General features: G+C 36.4%; 2 protein-coding genes across 2 annotated transcripts; both read right to left on the bottom strand.

Annotated features, from left to right (window-relative positions):
• Window positions 1-691: 691 nt before the first annotated feature.
• On the bottom strand, window positions 692-4598 carry LOC109175218 (receptor-like kinase TMK4). The gene is made up of 2 exons (XM_019324478.1): window positions 2419-4598; window positions 692-1414 (listed from the first exon to the last, which is right to left on the bottom strand). Exons 1-2 carry the CDS (start codon window positions 4565-4567, stop codon window positions 951-953), a joined length of 2613 nt encoding a protein of 870 aa, XP_019180023.1. The 5' UTR covers window positions 4568-4598; the 3' UTR covers window positions 692-950.
• Window positions 4599-9890: 5292 nt separating this feature from the next.
• LOC109175122 (receptor-like kinase TMK4) lies at window positions 9891-13852 on the bottom strand (the record flags this gene model as incomplete). The annotated part of the gene is made up of 3 exons (XM_019324372.1): window positions 9891-9946; window positions 11745-12155; window positions 12670-13852. Coding segments are annotated over 3 exons (1650 nt in total), but the record flags the coding sequence as incomplete, so codon positions are not given.
• Between the last annotated feature and the right edge of the window lie 10061 nt (window positions 13853-23913).

The raw sequence follows: 23913 nt of genomic DNA, 5'->3' as shown, positions 1-23913 counted from the left end.
GGAATTCCTTCCCGTATCTCCATTTTCATGTGGAATTTGCTTCGTCGGATCCTGCCCTTTCCAGACATTATTCAGAAAATTGGGGTAGTGTGTTCGCCGTCAATTTGTCCTCTTTGCCGCGCCAATTCTGCTGATTTAGAACACTGCCTTTATCAGTGTGTGATGGCTCGTCAGGTTTGGAATTTTTTCACAGGTTTATTTGGACTACCCCGAGCTGCTGCAAGCTCAATAAGAGCGGCTTGCCACATATGGTGGCTTTTTTCGCACCCAGGCTCGACAGCAGGCTGGTGTGCGAAGCTGATTCCCTCCCTTACGCTATGGGTGCTGTGGTGTTCGTACAACCAAGGGATCTACAGAGACGGGCCATTCTCAGCATTTGAGATAATATGTAAGATTAAAAGGGAGCTGTTTTTTATCTCTCTCTCGCGTAGTTGTCGCCGCAAAGGAAACGTAACCACAATTAGTGATTGTCCAGGTTCAAGGGTATTAGGAATGGTATGAGAACCTTCAACATTAGGTACCGGATTACTCAGATTGGGGAGGCCAGTAGATTCATTATTTGCAGCATCACCCTCACGAGTGAGAGGATTAATATAATGTGAGTTGTAGCATTAGCAGCCATGGAAATAGAAAACTTATGGAGAAAGGGGAAAAAATTATAGTTTGCAATGAATAGCTCTGATACCATGTAGAGAGGTGAAGAATTGATGAATTTACATTACACAATGAAAGTATTTATACTACAAAGGTGAAGCTAACAACCTACTAAACTTGAGGTAATAAGTTAATATATAACCACAACAACAAATACGAAATAGACTCAACCAACTACACATAGGCAAACACTACATTATCTATTATATATCATAATCAAGGTCATAGTACATAAAATACTACGGAGAATAACATACTACAAATATTAATGTATAAAAATATAATGATCTTAAAAATTAAAATTGTGCACTCTGATTGAGGCGGTGTTGAGCATTTGTGAATGACAAACTTTCAATAGATGAATCATCAAACACAAGAGGAAGGCTCATGTTGAGGTCAAAACCACCAAACTTTTCAACTATTTCTTCCGGTCTCAATGACCTCCAATTATGTGCAAAGGGACCAAGAACATTAACAACATGTTCCATGTTTGGTCGACGATAATATTTATTAGTAGTGCAGTGAGCTGCCAACTCTGCAACCTTAGAAATGCTTTCAAATGTTTGTTCATCAGGATCAAGAGTTGGGTCAATAGCCTTCTGAAGGTTGTGACTTTTTCTAATAATCTTGTGAAACCATGTGACTAAATGACACGTCTCATCAGGTAAAGTCTCATCTACTGCCTTTTTACCGGTGATTATCTCCATTAAAACAACTCCGAATGCATAAACATCTACTTTTTTTGTTACTCGCCCTGTTGCTGTTGGAAACACATCCGACCACATGTATAAGCGATCTAGTTTTATAACAATCAAATATGATTTTATTTTAAACACATCACAAATCAATAAATATGCTATAGTTGTAGGCTTGTAACATGAGTAGATTATGAATTATTTGATTTAACAAAGTTTCTATTTTTGGAGGTGTGGATAAAACTAGTTAGATGTGCTTAATCTTATAGTGTAATAGGTTTTAATTATACCAAAAGCATTCTTTTTTATATAGTTTAAAAGTGGATGTGCACTCCTTTTTTTTTTTTTTTTTTTTGGGGTATTTTAATTGACTATGACAACTTATATATATAGAATTTTGATCAAATAAAAATATTACTACTCAGAGCTGTTGATCTAGCTAAACTATTCTAACGGCTTTAAAGCAAGAAGATACAGAAAAAATGCAATAACATTTTTGTAAATAACTCGATCTTTGTAGTTCAATTAACAACAGTATAGAATATCCCCTACATATGTATAAGTGCATTGGATAGATGCACCCTAAAGTGTTAACATTATACTTTGTAGTGCTAATTACTAGTTTCAGTTTAAAGTTTGAGTTATTTATAAAAATATCATGGTATTTTTCAACAAATGTATTATGTAGCTTTCCTTAGTTGCACTCTACAGTGTTATAATAGCACTCTATATTATTATTAGTTGCATTAAAGGTTTAACTTATTACAAAAATGTCTCCACATTTTTTTTTTTTCTCTAATTGCTTTAAATCTATTAGATCTTTCTTAATTGATGGCTTTCCATATTTATCCGACCCGACTTGTCTCAGGAATAATCTTCCGTGAGACAGTTTCACACAAGTGTGACCCTTATAAAATTGACCAAATATTTTTTTACTAAACCCTCAACCATTGATGAACCTATGGATAGCTGAGATCAATCTCACTTTGTACAAGAAAACCTTGTTGTCATTTGATCAAAATATAAAATTTAATATAAATGTAACATAATAAGCTGAACTAATACTTACTAGCATACTCTGGTGCAAGATAACCAAATGTCCCAGCAACTCGTGTCTCAACGAAAGATTTATCATCCGGAGCTTTTTTGACCAATCCAAAATCTGCAACCTTAGCCCTTATGTCATCATTAAGAAGAATATTTGAGGACTTTATGTCTCTATGAATGAAACTTTGATGAGTCAAGCTATGAAGATACTCAATTCCTCTAGCCACGTCCCACGCAATTGTCACCCTTTGCTTCCATGTTAGAGGATCAAAGCCATGCTTCTTCCATTCAAATAAATGATGACCCAATGTACCATGTGACATATACTCGTACACCAATAGCATCTTGTGGTCATTGATACAATAACCGACCAGTGCAACCAAATTCTTATGCCGAACTTTACTTAGAAATGCAATTTCTGCTTGAAACTCATTCATTCCTTTAGTATGCGTTGCCCCATCCTTCATCTTCTTCACGGCAACCTTTGTTCCATTGTCTAGTTTACCTAGGTAAACCACTCCGTATCCTCCACTCCCCAACACGCTCTCTTCACTGAAAAAGTTTGTGGCTTTTTCAAGAACTTGGATTTTAATAGCAGTGCCCATTATTTCATTAGTCTTCAACATCTGAGTGCTCTTGATCTTCTCAGGACTCTTAGCCCTTCCAAATCTCTTATGCTCCCGCTTCATGTAACACTTGTAAAACACAAACAGCACAACTAGAACAACAATAACAACAACTATAACCACAACAACAAACATTCTGGCTGACATGGAGGACCCATTTTCAGTCTGACCTGAACCTGGTGATCCTCTACCGGTAGCCACAGTCTTTTCAAGTAATAAATTACCGCCAAAAGAAATGTTTACAGCAGGTGGAAAGGAGGGTAGAGGGGGAGACAAATTGTTATTAGAAACGTCAAGGACTTGAAGATGAGGCAAAGTAGTCAAGCTCACCGGAATTGGACCGGTAAGATTATTATCATTCAAATACAGGTTCCTCAATGAAGTCAATTGAGAAAAAGCTGGTGAAATAGTACCTGAGAAACGCTGATTTCCAAGATTCACAGTAGTCACATTCTTCCCCTGCGGATCACAAGTGATAAATGCCCAGTTCTGGCATGCATCATTCCCTTTCCAAGATTGGGCAAGCGTGATTGGATATCCAAGACCACCAGCAAAGGCAAGAAGCGCAGTGACCTGTGGATCACAAGGCCCAGGTGTATCCTTACAGAAACTATTAGTATCCCCAAGAATGACCTTCACCTTATTGCCAAACAGAGGCATAGGACCCAGCAATTTGTTGTTCTGAAGCCTAATGTTCTCCAAATTTGGAAGACCAGTTAATGAAACTGGTACAACCCCGGTAAGTTGGTTGTCTCCGAGCTGCAAATCGAATAGATTTACGCATTTGGAAAGGTCAGGGATTGGACCTGTGAAGGCATTCGCTTGAAGCCATACTTGGGAGAGCCGGGTCATTGAGGAAATCACATCAATAGTCCCGGAGAGCCCCTGAAATTGGTTATCTAGCCAAAAATTCTGTATCTTGGACCTCCCAATCGACCAGGGAAGAGGTCCTGTGAGGTTATTGTAGGATAATCTCAGGTTCTGAAGAGTCGGGAAAGAATCGAAGAAATTCGGAATGGCTCCCGTGATACTGGCGTTGCTCGCATGGAAAACATTCAAGTTTGTGCTTTCAATCAAATAACTTGGAATCTGCCATGGGCCGAGATTTCCATTCTCAGAAATGTTGAAAGTCTGTAAATTAGGAACACCCAAGAGGAAACCACTGGGGATTGAGCTGAATTTGTTGTTGTCTAAGTAGAGTTCTTCAAGGTTGGACATGTTTGCGAAAGACGGCAAAGACCCAGAGAGGAAGTTACCCCGGAGAGAAAGTGATCGAAGGGACGCGAGCTGTGTGAGCTCCGAAGGGAGTGTGCCGGAAATGGACTGGTAGTCGAGGTTGATGGAGACTACGCTGCCGGTGGACTTATCGCATTGAACATTTTTCCATGTACAGTGGTCTTTGGAGATGGACCATCCGGAGGGCGGCTGTGATATGCCGGCGAAGAGCTTGGACATGACTGTGGCGTCGTCGGAAAACGAAAGAGAGAGGAAGCTGAGAGAGAGTAGTAAGCGGTAAAGGAATAGACATTTCTGGTGGTAGGTCATTCTGCGTGGTGGAAAAAGAATGTTGGCAGTTTCCGTTTGATATAGTACAGGCTGCGGCAGGATTCTAAGGTTTCATTATCCCTGAAATATCCTCTCAATTTTGAAAACGACATCACTTTCAATATATATATATATATATATATATATATATATATATATATATACACAATACACAACTCTATTAGCTCTCATCATAGTCACCAATTAATATTTAATTTAGTCAAATTGAATTATTTCTAGGAGTAAATAGTACAATTATTGAATATAATTGTAACTATTAGGACTAGTATTATGATTCTTGTATTTGAGTCATAGTATGACTCCCTATTCTAGTCTTCCTATGATTCCTCGTGTATATATATTCCACATGTTTGTACAGTTGTAATTAAGTTCATTCAATACAATTCATACAGTTCTCATCTGGTATCAGTTAAGCTAGGGTTTTCTCTATTTTCTCTGGCTCAATGGCTATTGAATTTGTTCAATCATCCGAACAAAACATCTCCAACGCCGCTACCACGTCTTCCGCTAGCGCTGCCGTGTCTTCACTTTCTACTGCTCATCAATTTATCAGCATTAAGCTTACACACAAAAATTATCTATTTTAGAGAACTCAGGTCGTTCCGTTCCTTGATGGACATGGTTTCATGTCATTCGTCGATGGAACCAACCCTAGTCCGCCACGTTATCTGCCCGTCGTCGAAGGTGGCTCGTTGGCGCCCAATCCTGATTACGCAACATGGTTTCGTCATGATTGGGCTCTTATGTCCATGTTGATTTCTTCTCTCTTACACCTCGCCGTTGGTCGTCGTACATCACGTGAGGTTTGGGATTGAATAGAACAGTCTTTGGCTTCCGCATCTCATGCCCGCTCGTTAAATCTCCTTGGCCCTCTACAGTCCCTGGGCCAGGGAGATTCCACGGTTGCTGATTATATTGGTTGTGCCCGTGTTATTTAGAGGATGTTGCTTTGGCCGGTAGACTGGTTGGGCTTGACGAGATGAATCTCTATGTGTTTCGTGATTTACGGCCGGAATTTCAAAATCTCACCGCATCTCTCTCGGTTCGTGGTACTGTAACCTTAGGTGAGTTGGTTGATTTTCTTGGTGCCCAGGAGTTTATTTGAGGTGGTACACCGGTGGCGTTCGCCGCACAACGTGGCAGCGGTAACCATCGTCGCAGAGGACGCGGCGACAACCAAGGTGGTCGAGGGCAGAATTCCAGCGCACAGTGTGGAGGAGGCGGTGGCCGAACGCATTCTGGCAGAGGTGGCGGGCGTGGCGGCAGTGGCGGTTCGGCAATTGTTTGTCAACTATGTGGTCGTACGGGACACTCGACTATCAAATGCTACAATCTCTATGATCCTCCTCTACAAGCAAATTTGATGTATCAGAATACCGAGTCGCATCCTAATGACTCACAGACATGGATTCCTGATACAGGGGCCACCAATCATGTCACTCCGGATATTGCAGCCCTATCTACATTCGAGGAATACACGGGTAATGACACATTGCGTGTGGGTGATGGTAAGGAGCTCTCTATTAGTCGTATAGGTCATGATTCTTTTAATACCTTATCTCGTTCCTTCCAATTGTCTAATATCCTTCATGTTCCCAGTGTCTCTACTTCTTTATTATCTGTTCAGAAATTTGCCATAGATAATAAAGTGTTTTTTGAGTCTCAGTCGTTTTTTTTTTTTTTTTTTTTTTTTTTTTTTTTTTTTTTTTGGTGAAGGATATCAACACCAATGAAATTCTACTTAAAGGCAATAGTCATGGGGTCTCTACAAGCTCCCAATTGCGACGCCATCTCCCTCAGTTTTTCTTACAGCTCGCACCTCTCCGTCAGTGTGGCATGATCGTTTAGGACATCCACATCATTGTGTTTTACTTCGTATTCTTCAGTCGTGTCCGGTTAGTGGGTCAAATAATTCTATTCGATGTAATTCTAGTTTGTGTAATGCATGTCAAATGGGTAAATCCTCTCGATTCCCATTGGCACGTGTTGAGACATCCAGTTCTAGTGTCCTTGATTTGATATACACAGATATTTGGGGTCTAGCTCCCCTTTTGTCAATTGATGGCTATCGTTATTTTGTTATTTTTGTGGATGATTATACTCCTTACACTCGGTATTTTCCCATCATATTAAAATATGATCTGTATGTCATCTTTGATAAATTTCGTACTATGGTTGAGGGATTTTTTAACGCAAAAACTAAAGCCGTTCAATCAGATCTAGGAGCTGAATACAAAAAATTGCACATTCCTTTAATTAGTTAGGTATCCTTCATAGATAATCATGTGCCTACACTCATGAACAAAATGGTCGTATCGAACGAAAACAGAGACACATTGTTGAAACAGGGTGGCTCTTCTAGCCCGTGCCTCTGTCCCATATAAATTATGGGATTTTGCATTTGAAACTGCAGTTTATTTAATTAACAAAATGCCTTATGTTGTATTAAATAATCTCCGTCCACACTTTAAAGTGCATAATTCCAATCCCTCCTATTCCTTTCTTCGTGTCTTTGGGTGTTTGTGTTACCCATATCTCAGACCATATAATCGTCATAAATTGTCGTTTCGGTCCACCCCATGTGTTTTCCTAGGTTATCCTGAGTCGTTTTGGAGGTATAGATGCATGGACTTACAGACTAACAAGATTTATGTGTTCATGCATGTAAGGTTTGATGAAACAGTTTATCCTTTTTGCTACCAAAAATATTGTGCAGCCATCTCCACCTGAGAAATTCTGTCCGTGGACTGAGTCAGTTCTTCATCCCACTGCGATTTCATTGCCGATTGGTCCTGTGGCCGTCCCACCCAACACCGCCGGCAGTGATTCAGACTCCTCTCCACCACCGCCCACTGCTGCCGCCGGACCATTTGCCTCGCCGGACCAAGAGTTACCTGTTGAGGCCGTCCAGCCCGTCAAACGCCCACGTGGGCGTCCTCGTGGGAAAACGACCAAATCCACGGTTCGGAACCATGAGATGCACACTCGGATTTGGTCTCGGGCTCCACCTTCTATTTTAACGGTTCAGGTTTGTCTTTCGGATCCCACTTGTTACACACAGGCTGTTAAACATTCAGAATGGCGAGAGGCTATGGATCAGGAATTTAATGTCGTACTACAAAATCAGACTTGGCAACTTGTGACATCTCAGTCAGACATGAACATCATTGGGTGTAAATGAGTTTTTCGTACCAAACGAAAAGCTGATGGTTCCATTGAAAGGCATAAGGCAAGACTTGTAGCAAAAGAGTTTAATCAAGTGCTAGGTCAGGACTTTTTTGATACTTTTAGCCCAGTGGTTAAACCAACCACAGTCAGGTTTCTTCTTTCTATTGTTTTATCTTCCGAGTGGACTATTAAGCAATTGGATGTTCATAATGCTTTCTTGAACGGTCATCTCTCTGAAACTGTGTATATGAAGCAACCGCCTATGTATATATATATATATATATATATATATATATATATATATATATATATATATATATATATATATATATTGATGCTTCCAATCCAAATCATGTATGTCTGCTAAAAAGGTCTCTTTATGGATTAAAACAGGCTCCTCGAGCTTGGTTTAATCGTTTGCACACCTTTTTACTATCTATTGGGTTTCAGACATCCAAAACATATGTGCCTCTTTTTTATTACTCACAGGGATCTGATTGTGTATATCTACTTGTTTATGTGGATGACATTCTTATGATGGGAAGCGATACGAACCTAGTTCTTCAATTAGTTTCAAAACTCTCTATTGCATTTAAAATCAGGGATCTTAGTGAACCACATTTTTTTCTTGGAATTGAGGCAATTAAATACAATGATGAGACTTTACTTTGCCAACAGAGATACATGCAGGATGTTCTAAAACGTGCTGGAATGCCAAACTGCAAGTCCTTGTCCATCCCAATTCCCACGTCAAAATCCATCCCCATTAACGCAACTCCACATAATGATCCTACACAATACAAGAGTTTAGCGGGTGCATTACAGTATTTAACCATCACTCGTCCTGATATATCCTTTGCAGTCAATCAATTATGTCAACACATGCATGCACCTACAGCTACTCACTGGGAACAACTAAAGAGAGTGTTACGGTATGTCAAAGGAACTGTTAATTTAGGCGTACGAGTCAGAAAGTCATCCTCAAGGGAAATTCATGCCTTCTTTGATTCTGACTGGGCCAGCTGTCCGGAGGATAGAAAATCCACAAGTGGCTTTGCTGTTTTTCTTGAGTCTAATCTAGTATCATGGGTCCGCAAGAAACAAAGAACTGTTGCTAGATCTTCTACTAAGGCTGGATATAAAGCTCTAGGATATGTTTGTGCTGAAGTGATTTGGATCATGTCTCTTCTGCGTGAAATCCATGTTACAGGGATCTCGGTTCCCAAATTATGGTGCGATAATCTTGGAGCTACATATATGTGTGTCAATCCCATCTTCCATGCCCGCACCAAACATGTAGAGATAGATTATCACTTTGTACGAGATGAAGTTGCTACTGGAGAGATTCAAGTAAATTTCATCTCAACAAAAGATCAACTTGCAGATATATTCACCAAAGTCTTGTCTGGTCCTAGATTTTCTTTTCTAGGAAACAAGAAACAAGTTACAAGTGTACCATAATCATAGTATGACTCCCTATTCTAGTCTAGTAAATTTCATCTCAACAAAAGATCAACTTGAAGATATATTCACCAAAGTCTTGTCTGGTCCTAGATTTTCTTTTCTAGGAAACAAGAAACAAGTTACAAGTGTACCATAATCATAGTATGACTCCCTATTCTAGTCTAGTAAATTTCATCTCAACAAAAGATATATTCACCAAAGTCTTGTTTGGTCCTAGATTTTCTTTTCTAAGAAACAAGAAACAAGTTACAAGTGTACCATAGTCATAATATGACTCCCTATTCTAGTCTTCCTATGATTTCTTCCAAAGGTTCAACCACAGAGTCTAGGAGCCCCCCTCACTGCCGCTGGTGAGACTCGATCCCTGGTCATTCTTCCAAAGTTTCACCTCTATGACCAGTTGAGCTACCCATGCTGGCGTATATATATTCTCCATGTTTGTACAGTTGTAATTAAGTTCATTCAATACAATTTATACAGTTCTCACCGTAACGAAATACAAATATTTAGTATTAAATTGTCAAAATTTTAAAATTTTTCATATAATTATTAATTATTAATTTATTACAATGTAATGATGTATAACTATTAGATTTTTTTCCTATTAATAAGCGTAATTAATTTGCAACGCTGACCAAGAGAAAATAATACTATCTACAAATCTTGATGATCAGTGAAGAACAGCAGTGGGAGCACAAAAGGCTTCCAGCGGCAAGTCGGCAACCCCTGGGCTTATTAAAATTTAAAAATAAAAAAAGTAAAAAACAGCCGTTTTGAAATCTTTTTAATAATTTTTTTTTTTTTTAAAAGTGAAAGAAACAAACGAGACGGAGAAAGCCATGATTTAGGGGCAAGTGTAACTTATCTTTCATCAGTTTATGTGAGTAAAATTAAATATCATCAAATTATAGTAATTGAGATTCATATTTACATACTGAGTATTTATTTTTTGTACCTAGATGATCTCAGATCAGTTTCACCGGACTAATTCTAAGTTCACAAGATTTTACTTTTAAAGTTATGATAAAGGTAAATTGCTAGTCCTACAATAGCTCATTGGTCAAAATCTAGTTGATCGCACTGCAATATATATAGTAGATTGCAGAACAAACAGACAAAAATTTATTTTAGATCGTTCTTAGGGATTGGCGGTTGGATTAAATAAAAAATAACTAGCCACAAACATGAAGTCTTTAATATATGGAAGCTAAGCAAATAGATAGATGAATGGTGACAGAATGAACAATGAAATAAAAGTAAAGAAATAAAGACAGGAAAATAAAAGCAGGGATTAGAAGGGGTATTATATTGGTCCAATGCTAAAACAAAGGATTTAGGGTTATGAAATTTCACTTCGGGTTCAAAGAATGTCAACACCAATTCGGTGTATTAACACGTTATTCTCGTGATTCAATATTAGGTCGAATTGGAACACGAGAGTTATCTCTCACTCTTGTAACTCTACCAATCCCTCTCAATAAGCTGAAACAGTCTTGACCTTCAACGCTCCCACCTCTCATAAGTGATCTTGAATGTCACGAGATGTGGTCTAAGAGAAATTGGCGGTTGAGAGACGAGTATAAGAACAAGGTTGCCAAAATCTCATACTCGACAAGTATTGACAATGTTGTGCACAAATCCATCAACACAAGAATACAAAAACATCTCACAATCAAAAGCAAGAACTCTTGGTTGAGTTTCAAACTCTTTTATGCAATATAGATCAAATAGCTAGGCATCAAACACAATATATACCACTATCCAACCCCTATATTAAACTATTCACTTATAATAAATACGAAAAACACAAGAATATTCATAAATAACATCATCCAACAATATATTAACGAAATATATAGAGAGATAAACCTTCAACAACAAAATAAAGATTCATAAGATAAAAGCAATAAACAAAAGAACAAAGTAATCTAAGCTAAGAATCACAAAACATAACTTGATAAAGTAATAAAATAACAAGGAAAGAAAGAAATAACATAATCTGAAAATTTTCCCTACTACTACTGTTCAGTGGGGCTGCTCTCCCTGAACAACAAAAGAAAAAAGTCTATTTATAAAGAAATTCCAGGGTTTGGCACACTGGTCCCGCACAGGCGTGCCACTGCCCGTGCGAGTGAACTGGCAAAGCACGAGCACAGAGTACCCGTGAGAAAGGCAAGCCGTAATTAATCAGCTGTAAAAAGTGATTTTGGAAATATGAACCATTTCCATATATTAACTACTACCATTTAATATATTACTGCCCTAACCTAAACGACAACGTTTTTCGTTAGACAGAAAGAATATTACTTATTATATTATTCTAAAATATTTGGGTTTAATATAATAGAGGATTAAAGGATAAAATTTGTTTAAACTAATTTACAGAGACCAAATTTTCAAAAGTGAAACAATTCACGAGTTAAAAGTGTTGTTTTTTCAAATACTAATGTGCACAAATATAATGAGCATAAAAATTAAAATTGTGCACTATGTCCGTTGAGTTGGGCTTCTGTAAAATACAAACCTTCAATGGATGAGCCGTCAAACGCAAGAGGAAGGCTCATGTGGCGGTCAAGACCACCATACTTGTCCGCTATTTCTTCTAGTCTCAAAGTCTTCCACCTTTGTGCAAAGGGACCAAGGACGTTAACAACATGTTCCATTGTTGGTCGTTGAAAATATTTGTTAGCAGTGCAGTGAGCTGCTAACTCTGCAACCTTAGAAATGCTCTCAAATGTTTGGTCATCAAGATCAAGAGTTGGGTCGATAGTGTTTTTAAGGTTGTGTCCTATTCTTATAATCTTGTGAAACCATGTGACCAAGTGACACGTCTCGTCAGGCAATGTCTCATCTACTGCTTTTTTGCCGGTGATTATCTCCATTAAAACAACTCCAAATGCATAAACATCTACTTTGTTTGTGGCTCGTCCTGTTGCTGTCGAAAACACATCCAAATGTATAAATTAAATGTTACTTATGAGGAAAAATGTATTACTTTTAAAGTACAAAAAAGATTTTTTTTTGAATGCTATAACGCCTCCACTGAGGTTCAAAACTCACAATCTTCCAAATAGAAGTCCAACTTGGGTACCATTAGACCACATAGTCTTAATCAAAAGATAAGATGTAAATATTGAAAAGTTACTTATAAGAGAAAGTGTAATATTTGAAGAAAAAATAAATACTTAAAAAAAATTCCATCTGTCTCACGTACCCAAAAATGTTAATAGAATGGATTTAAAATCGGATAACTTTTTATAAATTTCTTCAAGATTGAATCTCCAACTTTTTATAACTTTATCATCATTATATGATTTGGTTTAGATTTAGAGTAATTTTTTTAATATCATATTAATTAGTTACACCGACTTACACAATCAATATTACTCAGAAAAAAAAAAATCATGTAATGTGCCAAATTGTAAAAATATACCATAGCTAAAACTTACTAGCATATTCAGGTGCAAGGTAACAGAATGTTCCAGCCACTCGCGTCTCAAAAGAAGATTTATCATTCGGAGCCTTTCTAACCAATCCAAAATCTGCGACCTTGGCTCTCATGTCATCACTAAGAAGAATATTTGAGGACTTTATATCTCGATGAATGAAACTTTGATGAGCCAAACTATGAAGATACTCAATCCCCCTGGCCACATCTAATACAATGGTCACCCTTTGCTTCCAAGTTAGAGGATCAAAGCCATGCTTCTCCCATTCAAATAAATGATGGCCCAATGTACCTTGTGGCATATACTCGTACACCAAAAGATTATTGTTGTCATTGATACAATAACCAATCAGTGCAACTAAATTCCTATGCCTAACTTTGGTAAGAAAAGAAATTTCTGCTTGGAACGCATTCATTCCTTTAGTAACCGTTGCCCTATCTTTCATCTTCTTCACGGCAACCTTTGTTCCATCATCTAGTTCACCCAAATATACCACTCCATATCCTCCGCTCCCCAACACATTTTCTTCACTAAAAAAGTTTGTGGCTTTTTCAAGAACTTGGATGGGAATAGCAATGTTTCCATCTTGGTGAACAGGAGAAGTTCTCCCACAATCAACTATGTCCAGTTTCTTTATCTCAATCGAAACAGTAGTGCCCTTTACACTAACCTTCATCTTATGCTGCCGCTTCATGTAACACTTGTAAGACACAAACAACACAACCACAACAAAAACAACAACAGCTACAACCACACCAACAACGATTCCAGCTGAGACGTTTGAATTGTGAGACGATGGATTGTCACTGGGAGCACCAGTACTCACATTCTTCCCAAGGAATAAGTTGCCACCATGAGAAAAGTTTACAGAAGGTGAAAAAACAAGTATAGGCCTAGACAAATTGTTGTTGGACACATCTAGGACTTGAAGATTAGGCAAAGTAGTCAAGCTTTCCGGGATTGGGCCAGTAAGATTATTATCATTCAAATACAGATTCCTCAATGAAGTCAAGTTGGCAAGAGAGGGGGAAATAGTACCTGAAAAACCCTGATTTCCAAGATTCACAGTAGTCACATTATTCCCCTGCGGATCACAAGTGATAAATGCCCAGTTCTGGCATGCATCATTCCCTTTCCAAGATTGGGCAAGCGATTGGAATAGAGGTTTTTCATGAAACAGTAAGGAGGATGATTAAAAGTAGTAAACGGAAGAAGAAGAATAGAGGTTTTGCGTAGGCCATTGAGCGTCGTGGTCTGATCGTGGGTGGAGGAACCACCGAACCATGTTAGCAACCCTGCGGCCAAACTTCAATTTTTTTTTTTTTAAATTACAATAATATTATTCTATATATTTTCATAATTGAGTTAAGAGCAGTTGGAGTCCTCTATGTATACTGACACCACCACATGTAATCCTAAACTTTAAATTTAACCACTTATGATCTTTCAACTTTCAAATTTAACCGGTCATGGTCCTTGGTTAGTTTAAGTAAAGGACAAAGTTAGGACCAAGGCTGGTTAAAGATTTGATAATTGAAGGAAAATAGGTGATTAACTTGAAAATTGAAGGACCATGAGTAGTTTAGCTTGAAAGTTTAAGGGTTACATGTACTTAAATTTGAAAGTTTAAAACTAAACGTGGCGATGTCATTATACTGGAGGATCCCAATTGATATTAACTCTTTAATAATTTAACCTAAATAATATTAGATTCTTCCTCGTTTCTTGGGCGAGTTCTTTTTTCATATAGCTAGCGTGAAACGATTTAATTGGTCATGGCGTATGCGAATCTCATCCTGGGCAACAAAGATGACAATGAAAAAGAGACTCTTCTGAACTACGATATGCAGTTCTGCTTGATGGAGATATTGGATAGAAGAATGGCAACAGATACTTAGGTGGTGTGTAAGACTTCTCAACTTTAGTCAGTTTTGAGTACGTTTGACCAAATCATTAACGACATCAAGGAAGTTTCAAGTTCCAGCTTCAAATTTGTATTACAGTCTGTGAATCAAGTTTTTTGTAGCATTGCTAGGAAAGTTGTTTCTATGTCTGAGTGTCATGAATGTTTTATCATTCCACCGATCTTTGTTGAAAACGTTTCAACCTATGATTAATGAATTAGTTTTATTTTCAAAAAACTTTTAATGTTTTGTGTGTGTGTGTGTGTAAAATTTTAGGCTCTAACTCGTCCCACCGCGAGGTTAGTTGTTATACCATGGACCAGGGTCCACCTTGCAAGGTGGTTCTTGGTCCTATATTGTGTATTTTTAGTATTGGATTATGAACTTCTATAATATAAATGGTGTTTCTAAGTTTTGAAAATTAGAAAAGTAGACCCGAGTCCACAGAATAATTTTCCCGCAAAGTAATTTTGCCAATTTAGGATTAACTTTGAAAGTAAAAATCACATGTGGTCAATTTAAAAATTTAAGACTAAATATGATAAAACCAGTACACTCAGAGGTCTCCATATGTTATTAACTAGATAAATTTAATTAGACCACATGGGGAGTTATTAAAAAAAATTAAATATAAAAAAGTATGTACTGGGGCTGCCTATGGGCTGTCAATAACATTCCAAGCGACCAATATGGGACAGGATGAGGGCACTACTGAACAAGAATACTTTGCATAAACTATTACTCCCTCATAAATAATAATAATTTGATCGCAAATCTGGACGGTATATATGTAGCTGTAGTTGGGAGCACATTGGCGGGCTATAGCTTCCACCTGCAACCCGTGTCCTTATATTAAAATAAAAATTAAAAAAATACTTTTGCCTCGTTTTTTTATACCATGTATTAGAGTCCATACTGAATTATGAACCTTCATTCAAAACAAAATTCATATTATTTACTTTCTGTTAATAAGTTTTATATTTATTACAATTAATATATTATGTACTTACCGTTAATTTATTATATACTTATAGTTAATAAATTATGTACGTACATATTACAATTAACGTATTATATACATGCGGTTAATATATTATATAAATTTAGTTAATAAATTGCGTACCTATTGCAAATTTGCAATTATACTCTTGATAAAATATTTCTAAGGAATGTATTTGATGGAAATAACTTTATAGAAAAAAAATTAATTATCATGTTTGGTGTTACCTTGAAAACATAAGAATTAAATTACTTGAAAAATTAAATAAGATATTTGGTTCATTTAAAATTTTATGTGAATTTTTATAAACATCTCTAATATACCATTGCTATCATTCCTGAGAATTAGATCATGAACAAGATAAGAAAACTTTATCAGAATATAGTAAATGAAATTAAAAAAGAATAGACGCGCATCATTATATTATTGATCATTATATTTGAGATAGGTATAGAAAAATAGTCAAGAATACTATGTACCTTGATGGAAAATTTATTGATAAATAGTGTGTAATGAGGGAGAGACAAATTTCTTATAAATGCATAAATGAATAAATTTGATAGATTTTTGGTCACCTTGAAAAAATAAAAAAATCATACCCCGGCCCTTAGGTGAGACTTACTTTTCTTGATATCATAGAATTAGATATCATATTATAAATGTACCATGTATTCATGAAAATACATTATTTGAGTACTAAAAATACATTATATCGTCCGTCCAAACAATAATGATGAACGTAATTATTATATCTGAGAAAATTTGTTTTATTCTATAAATCAAACAATAGTCAACAATCTTAACTCAAGCCACAACCAACTTCAAAGAATTTCTTCATATGAACGTTAATCATCTTTTGAAGAAATGTCTACCGCTTTTCACCCCAGATCAGCTTCTAAGTCTTTCTTCATATGAAACCCAATGAGTTAATACCTAAAATCGTCATCGACTATAGTGGTTTTTCTCAATTTCGTCCTAAACGACTTTGGTGACCTAATATCGTCCCAAACTTTTGTGTTTCGCTCAATTTAGTCCTCCATTTGTTATTCCGTCAAATTGGTGTTAAATAAAGGGACAATTCAGTAATGTCAATATTGATCTCTCTTTACTTTCAACTTGTGAAGTGCGAAATTCCTTTTTCTTGTACGAATTACACCTAGAATTACTCCCGGACCTGCAAATCAAATTTTATATTCGCAGTTTTAGGAGTAATTCTGGGAGTAATTCGTAAAAAAAAAGGATTTCGCAGTTCACATGTCTATGAGCAAAGAGATGTCAATATTAAAATTACTGAATTGTCTATTTATTTAACACCAAATGGACAGAATAACAAATGAATGACTAAATTGAGCAAAAACACAAAAGTCTGGGACTAAATTGAGTGAAACACAAAAGTCTGGGACGATATTAGCCTATTAGGTCACCAAAGTCGTTTAGGACGAAATTGAGAAAAACCACTATAGTCGAGGACGATTTTGGGTATTGTTTCGAAACCCAATAATCTTTTGAAGAAATGTCTACCTCTTTTTACGCTAAAACGTATTATATTTTATCTAAGAAGTATTATACATATGTTCTATATATTCCACATCTTCACTACTACTTTTCCGCCCAATATTTTAGTACGTAATATTTTTTTTTTTTGTCAAATAGTACGTAATATTTTAATTTTGCTGATTATATACTTTTGCCTCGTCTGTTATAGCTTCCAGCTGCAATCCGTGGCCTTATTAAAATTAATAATAATAATAAAAATTGGCTCATTTGTTATACCAGGTATTAGAGTCCATATTGAATTATGAACCTTGATTCAAAAAAAAAATTCATATTATTTAATTTCTGTTAATAAGTTTTATATTTATTACAACTAATATATTATGTGCATACAGTTAATAAATTATGTACATATTACAATTAATGTATTATATATACCTACAGTTAACATATTATGTATATTTAGTTAATAAATTGTGTACCTATTACAATATAATTAACATATTATATACCTTCTGTTTATTTACAGATACATAATTCGTTAGTTGAATGTACATAATATGTTAACTGAAGGTAAATAATTTGAATGTCATTATCGACTAGGATCGTAAACCCTAGTCTATGGTATAATTTCTATCTACATCTACAAATCTAATAAGAGCCAATAATGTTAGGCGCTTAACTGGAACAAAAAAATGTCGGTAGTAGTTGTTTCTTAAAATGAATGGTTCATATTATTTTGATTTTAGTATTTTTTTAATGATTTCCCTTATTTACCCTCTATTATATTATTTTCTTTCCTTAAATAACCCTAAATTCTGTTAGTATAAACTTTAGTAACGGAATATTCCGTTGATGAGAATTGATTGTATTGTATTAACTGAACATGATTACAATGAGATCAGATGATGTGAATATATACAATAGAGAGTCACAGTGTGAAAAGGATAAGAAGTAGAGAGGCACAGTGTGACAAGGATAAGAAGTTCTAAACAGACTCAAATACAGAGTCGTCCTAATACTCCCCCGCAAGCACAGTGTATACTAGTAACCTGTAGTTTGTCCCTTAGGGAAGAAAATCTAAGTCCAGACAGAGCTTTTGTGAAGATATCAGCAAGTTGATCCTTTGTGGAGATGAAGTTGACTTGGATATCCCCTGAAGCTACTCGATCACGAACAAAATGATAATCAATCTCCACATGCTTGGTGCGCGCATGAAAGATTGGATTGACACTCATATATGTAGCTCCTAGATTATCACACCATAATTTTGGAATGGAAATACCCGGAATCTGTATCTCACGCAGTAATGACATAATCCATAGAACCTCAACACAAACATCTGCAAGCGCTTTGTATTCAGCCTCAGTGGATGACTTGGCAACAGTTCTCTGTTTCTTGCAAACCTAGGATATAAGATTACTCCCCAAGAATGCAGCAAAATCACTCGTGGATTTTCGATCCTCAGGACAACCAGCCCAATCAGAATCAGAGAAGGAATGAATGTCTCTAGATGAGCACCGTCGTATGCGTAAACCATGATCAACTGTTCCCTTAACATACCTGAGTACCCGTTTGAGCTGCTCCCAGTGTGACATGGTGGGAGCATGCATATGCTGGCATAACTGATTAACTGCAAAGGATAGGTCAGGTCGTGTGACAGTGAGATATTGCAGTGCTCCAGCTAGACTCATGTACTGTGTGGGATCATCATATAAATCTGAATTGGAGTGGACAGTTTTCGAGACAGAGATAGGTGTAGAAAGGGGTTTGCATTCAGACATTCCAGCCCGTTTTCAAAATATCATTCATATACCGTTGTTGAGATAAAATAATATCCCATTGTCACTCTTAACTGTTTCAATACCCAGAAAGAAATTTGGTTCACCAAGATCTCTAATTTTGAATGTAGCAGACAGTTTGGACAAAAACTGAGACATAATACCCTGATCACTTCCCATTACAAGAATGTCATCCACGTACACCAATAGATAAACCGAAGCAGAGTCTTTAGAGTAATAGAACAGAGAGATATCTGTCTTGGATGCTTGAAAGCCAATTGATAGTAAGAACGTATGTAGTCGATAAAACCAGGCTCTGGGAGCTTGTTTTAACCCATACAGAGATCTTTTTAACAAACAAACATGATTCAGGAAGTTAGCATCAATATAACCAGGGGGTTGCTTCATATAAACTGTTTCAGCTAGATTACCATTCAGAAAAGCATTATAAACATCTAGCTGTTTGATAGACCACCCAGATGATAAAGCTACAGATAGAAGGAGTCTTACAGTCGTAGGCTTTACCACTGGACTAAATGTGTCGAAGAAGTCCTGGCCTGGGACCTGATTAAAACCTTTCGCAACCAGCCTGGCTTTATGCCTTTCAATAGTACCATCAACCTTTCTTTTCGTACGAAACACCCATTTACAGCCAATAATATTCATACCTGCAGTGGGTGGAACTAGAGACCATGTGTTGTTATGCAGGAGAGCATTGAATTCTTGGTCCATGGCTTCACGCCACTGAGGATATTTGACAGCTTGGGAGTGACATGTGGGTTCCGTGGGAAGCACCTGAGCTGCTAGAGCAAAAAGAGGATCATCTACGTTGCTGCGAGTGGCCATAGAGTGAGTACGGACATTGGGCCTGATGGACCGCCCACGTGGACGGCCTCGCCGGCGAGCAACGGGCTCCACAGGATCACCCGACGAAGCAGCCTGTCCGGGATCCACGGCTGGTTCGAATGAAGCTGGTAGCGGCGGTTCTGGCGGCTCATCATTGGACACAGCAGGAATATGTGTGCTATGATTGAGAACAGATTCCGCCCAAGGTCCAGAAAACGAAGTAGATAGATCCTGCAAAGAAGTTTTAATAGCAAAGGGGAAAACTTCTTCATCAAATCTGACATGCCTGCATGTGTAAATCTTATTAGTATGTAAGTCCATGCATCTGTACCCCCTAAAGGACTCAGGATAACTTAGGAAGACACATGGAGAAGACCTGTATGACATCTTATGACGATTATATGGTCGAAGATGAGGATAGCATAAACACCCAAAGACACGAAGAAAAGGATAGGAAGGAGGGGATTTATGTAACAGGAGATGAGGACTGTTGTTATTTAATACAGAAGATGACATTTTGTTAATTAAATAGATAGCAGTCTCAAAGGCAAAATCCCAAAATTTCAAAGGAACAGAGGCATGAGCTAGAAGAGCCAGACCAGTTTCAACAATGTGATGATGTTTTCGTTCAACACGACCATTCTGTTCATGTGTATAGGCACATGATTGTCTATGTTAAATTCCTAATTGAACAAACGAAGAATGTAACTTTTTGTACTCAGCACCTAAATCAGACTGAATGGCCTTTATTTTGCAATTAAAGGACCGTTCAACAAGAGTACGAAATTTATCAAAGATGACATAAAGATCAGACTTTAAATTCATAGGGAAGAACCATGTATAACGGGAATAGTCATCCACAAAGATCACAAAATAACAGAAGCCAGAAGTAGATAAAGTGGGCGCAGGACCCCAAATGTCTGTGTAAATAAGATCTAGGACTTGAGAACTAGAGGAAGCAACACGAGGGAGGGGAAAACGGGCAGATTTGCCTAATTGACACGCATTGCATAAAGAATTATGATAACGAATATTATCACGAGACCCACTAACCAAACAAGAACGAAGTATATGGCTAAGAACACGGTTATGAGGGTGACCCAGACGATTGTGCCAAGTGGAAGCCGAGGCACGAGCAGAAAGAAACGCTGACGGAGACGAACTAGGTAATGAAAGTGTGTATAGTCCCCCCGAACTATTGCCCCGAAGAAGTATTTCCTTGGTATTGATATCCTTCACAACAAAAAAGGAGGGGTGAAACTAAAAAAAGACTTTATTATCGGATGCAAACTTCTGAACAGATAATAAAGAATCAGACAAACGTGGAATGTGAAGTATATCAGACAATGTAAATGATCTAGAAGGGGTATTAAAAGAAGCATGGCCAACATGACTAATAGATAAACCCATACCGTCACCGACACGTAAAGTGTCATTACCAGTGTACTTCTCTAATGTAGAAAGGGCAGCGATGTTTGGAGTTGCATGATTTGTGGCTCTAGTGTCCGGAACCCAAGTATGAGAATTTAACGAGGTTTTAGCAACTAAACCATTCTGAAACACCAAATTAGCCTGAGAACCCGGAGTCCCTGAATATCGCCGAAAATAGTTGATTCCCGTGTGACCGAAACTTTTACAAATTTGACACGGATCATTATAGCGCCAAAAACAATTGTCTCCCGTGTGACCAAAACGTTTACAAATTTGACATGGTTCATCATAGCGCCAAAAACAATTGACTCCCGTGTGACCAAAACGTTTACAAATTTGACACGGATCATCATAGCGCCAAAAACAATTGACCCCCGTGTGACCAAAACGTTTACAAATTTGACATGGATCATCATAACCACGTCTGCCATGCTGCTGAGCTTGATGCAGATTACAACAGCCCATGAATCCTAAGCTGGACGGCGGCGAAGACGACTTCTTTGAAGAGATCATGGACGAGGTTCCGAAGATCAGAGGGATGAGCTGTTGTGGGGATCACCGAATTGTGTGTTTTTTTTTTTTTTTTGGAACCCTAGCTAACTGATACCAGATGAGAACTGATTGTATTGTATTAACTGAACATGATTACAATGAGATCAGATGATGTGAATATATACAATAGAGAGTCACAATGTGACAAGGATAAGAAGTAGAGAGTCACAGTGTGACAAGAATAAGAAGTTCTAAACAGACTCAAATACAGAGTCGTCCTAATACCGTTAACTATTTATTATTCTTAACATACTCATTAATTTATATAAGAAAAGTCATAGGTTCCAACCCCATCCCAATTAGAGTTGGCATAATTGTTAAACATATATTATGCATATGTTATAATGTATTAAAAAATCTACAAATCCAATAAGAGCCAATAATGTTAGGCCCTTAACTGGAACAAAAAAATGTCGGTAGTAGTTGTTTCTTAAAATGAATAGTTCTCAACCTACTGAAACACAAAAAACCAATAACAACTCTACTAAAGCTTGAACTCACAATCTTCTAAATGGAAGTCCAACCCGGATACCATTAGACCACATAGTCTTGGTATATAATTATTAAACATATATTATGAATATGTTAAAATGTATTAAAAAATATATAATATAAAATTTAAATAAACTTTGGTTAAATAATTAGCCCGACTAAATACATAGCATTCAAAGTTGAGTATCAAAGATTATAAATCAGGAACTTTAAAATTCATTTGATTTTCTTGAATTTTTTTTTTTTTAAAAACAAATTTAGGATAAAGTTTTTTTTAAACGTTTAATTAATCTTCTTTTGATTATTTAGAACAAAACTTAATATTTCAATTATGCTTTTGCATTATTGGAATGATTTTGGTCATTATGGTATTAATATTTTTTGTTTCTTTTTTATTTTTATTTTTTATAATGATACAATTGTATTATCGGACAAAATTGTTCTTAGATTAGGCCTGCGCGGTCTAACTACAAAGTTGTTGATTATATATATAATTACACATGGACTCTAAAACGGTAGGACAATTTTTCAAATAATTGACAATGTTAACATCCTACTAGCTCCAATTGAACAATTTTACACATCAGAATTTTATCAATTCATGAAAACTTCTAAAGAAATTTGTAAGTTAATTTTTACTATATATTTATAACAATATCTATTGTAACCATATATTTTGAACTATTAATTATCATCCTCTATTAACAGCAATTATAGCAATTGTCATTGACAAACTCTCAAAACAATTTGTCTCAACAAGGAATGAAAATTTTAAAAAAAAATCATTGATTTCATTATTGTTGATGAAAAGTATGTACGACACTTTATTACTCTTATTAAATTAGATAAATTAGTAGCTACAACAAAAAATAATACATATGCATTTAATTAATTTAGAATTAGATGTCTATAATGCTTTATTTAAAAAAAATTATTCATTATAAAAAAATTTAAAATAAATATAATTTCATTAGTTATATTATCTTTATTTTCTACAATTCAAAGATTCCTTACCTTCAAATTTATTAATTTATTATAGGGAAAATTGCATCTTTAGTCCCTGAGTTATAATCAAGTTCCGACTCAGTATCTAAGTTATGGCCGTATCCGAGTTTAGTCCCTCAGTTATGAGTGAAATGGCGAGTTTGGTCCCTAGCGTTAATACTTTGTCTGCGGTTGACGGAAAACTTAAAAAAAATTTAATAATAGAGGGGTAAAATATGAATTTCAAGTGATAATCCCCTTCTTATGTTGAAACCCATTGCGCAACAATCATTCTTTTCTTCTTATGCCTACAATCGAAGGTTTTTTTTCTTCCCCAAGCTTGAAATCTCAAATTCGTCCACTTTCAAGCTGCGAAATTCACAGGTAAGTTGTTTCTCTATTTTATATGTTTAAATAAATAATCAATATTCTCCGTATTGATGAACTAATTTAGCCATTAATTATAGGATGTCATCTCTTAGTTGTCGTACTTCATCTTTCCCCCAATTTGGTGATAATTTTCGATGTAGATGTGACGAATTATTACTCATCAATGTCATGGAGTTATGCTAATCGAGGGAAAATTACCAAGCTTGTCCAGGTTATGGAGCAAATTTTTGTATTTGTCAAAATATTGTAATTTAAGTTTTTTTTTTTTTTTTTTTTTTTTGGTTATGCCAAGCACCTTGTGTTCAGTTGGCGCCTTCGTGGCTCTCCTTGAAGGAAGGTCACAGGATAGAATCCCTGGTGGTGGTGTATT

The sequence above is a fragment of the Ipomoea nil genome, unplaced genomic scaffold (assembly GCF_001879475.1).
Source record: "Ipomoea nil cultivar Tokyo-kokei standard unplaced genomic scaffold, Asagao_1.1 scaffold0684, whole genome shotgun sequence".
Taxonomy (NCBI): Eukaryota; Viridiplantae; Streptophyta; class Magnoliopsida; order Solanales; family Convolvulaceae; genus Ipomoea; species Ipomoea nil.
This window is presented reverse-complemented; position numbering and strand designations above follow the sequence as displayed.

Bases quoted from the DNA above. Each gene is read 5' to 3' on its own strand.
- LOC109175218 (XM_019324478.1), bottom strand. From the start codon at position 4,567: ATGACCTACCACCAGAAATGTCTATTCCTTTACCGCTTACTACTCTCT. The intron at 1,415-2,418 runs GTAAGTATTAGT...TGTTTCCAACAG, and splicing joins TCTTGCACCAGAGTATGCTA to CAACAGGGCGAGTAACAAAA.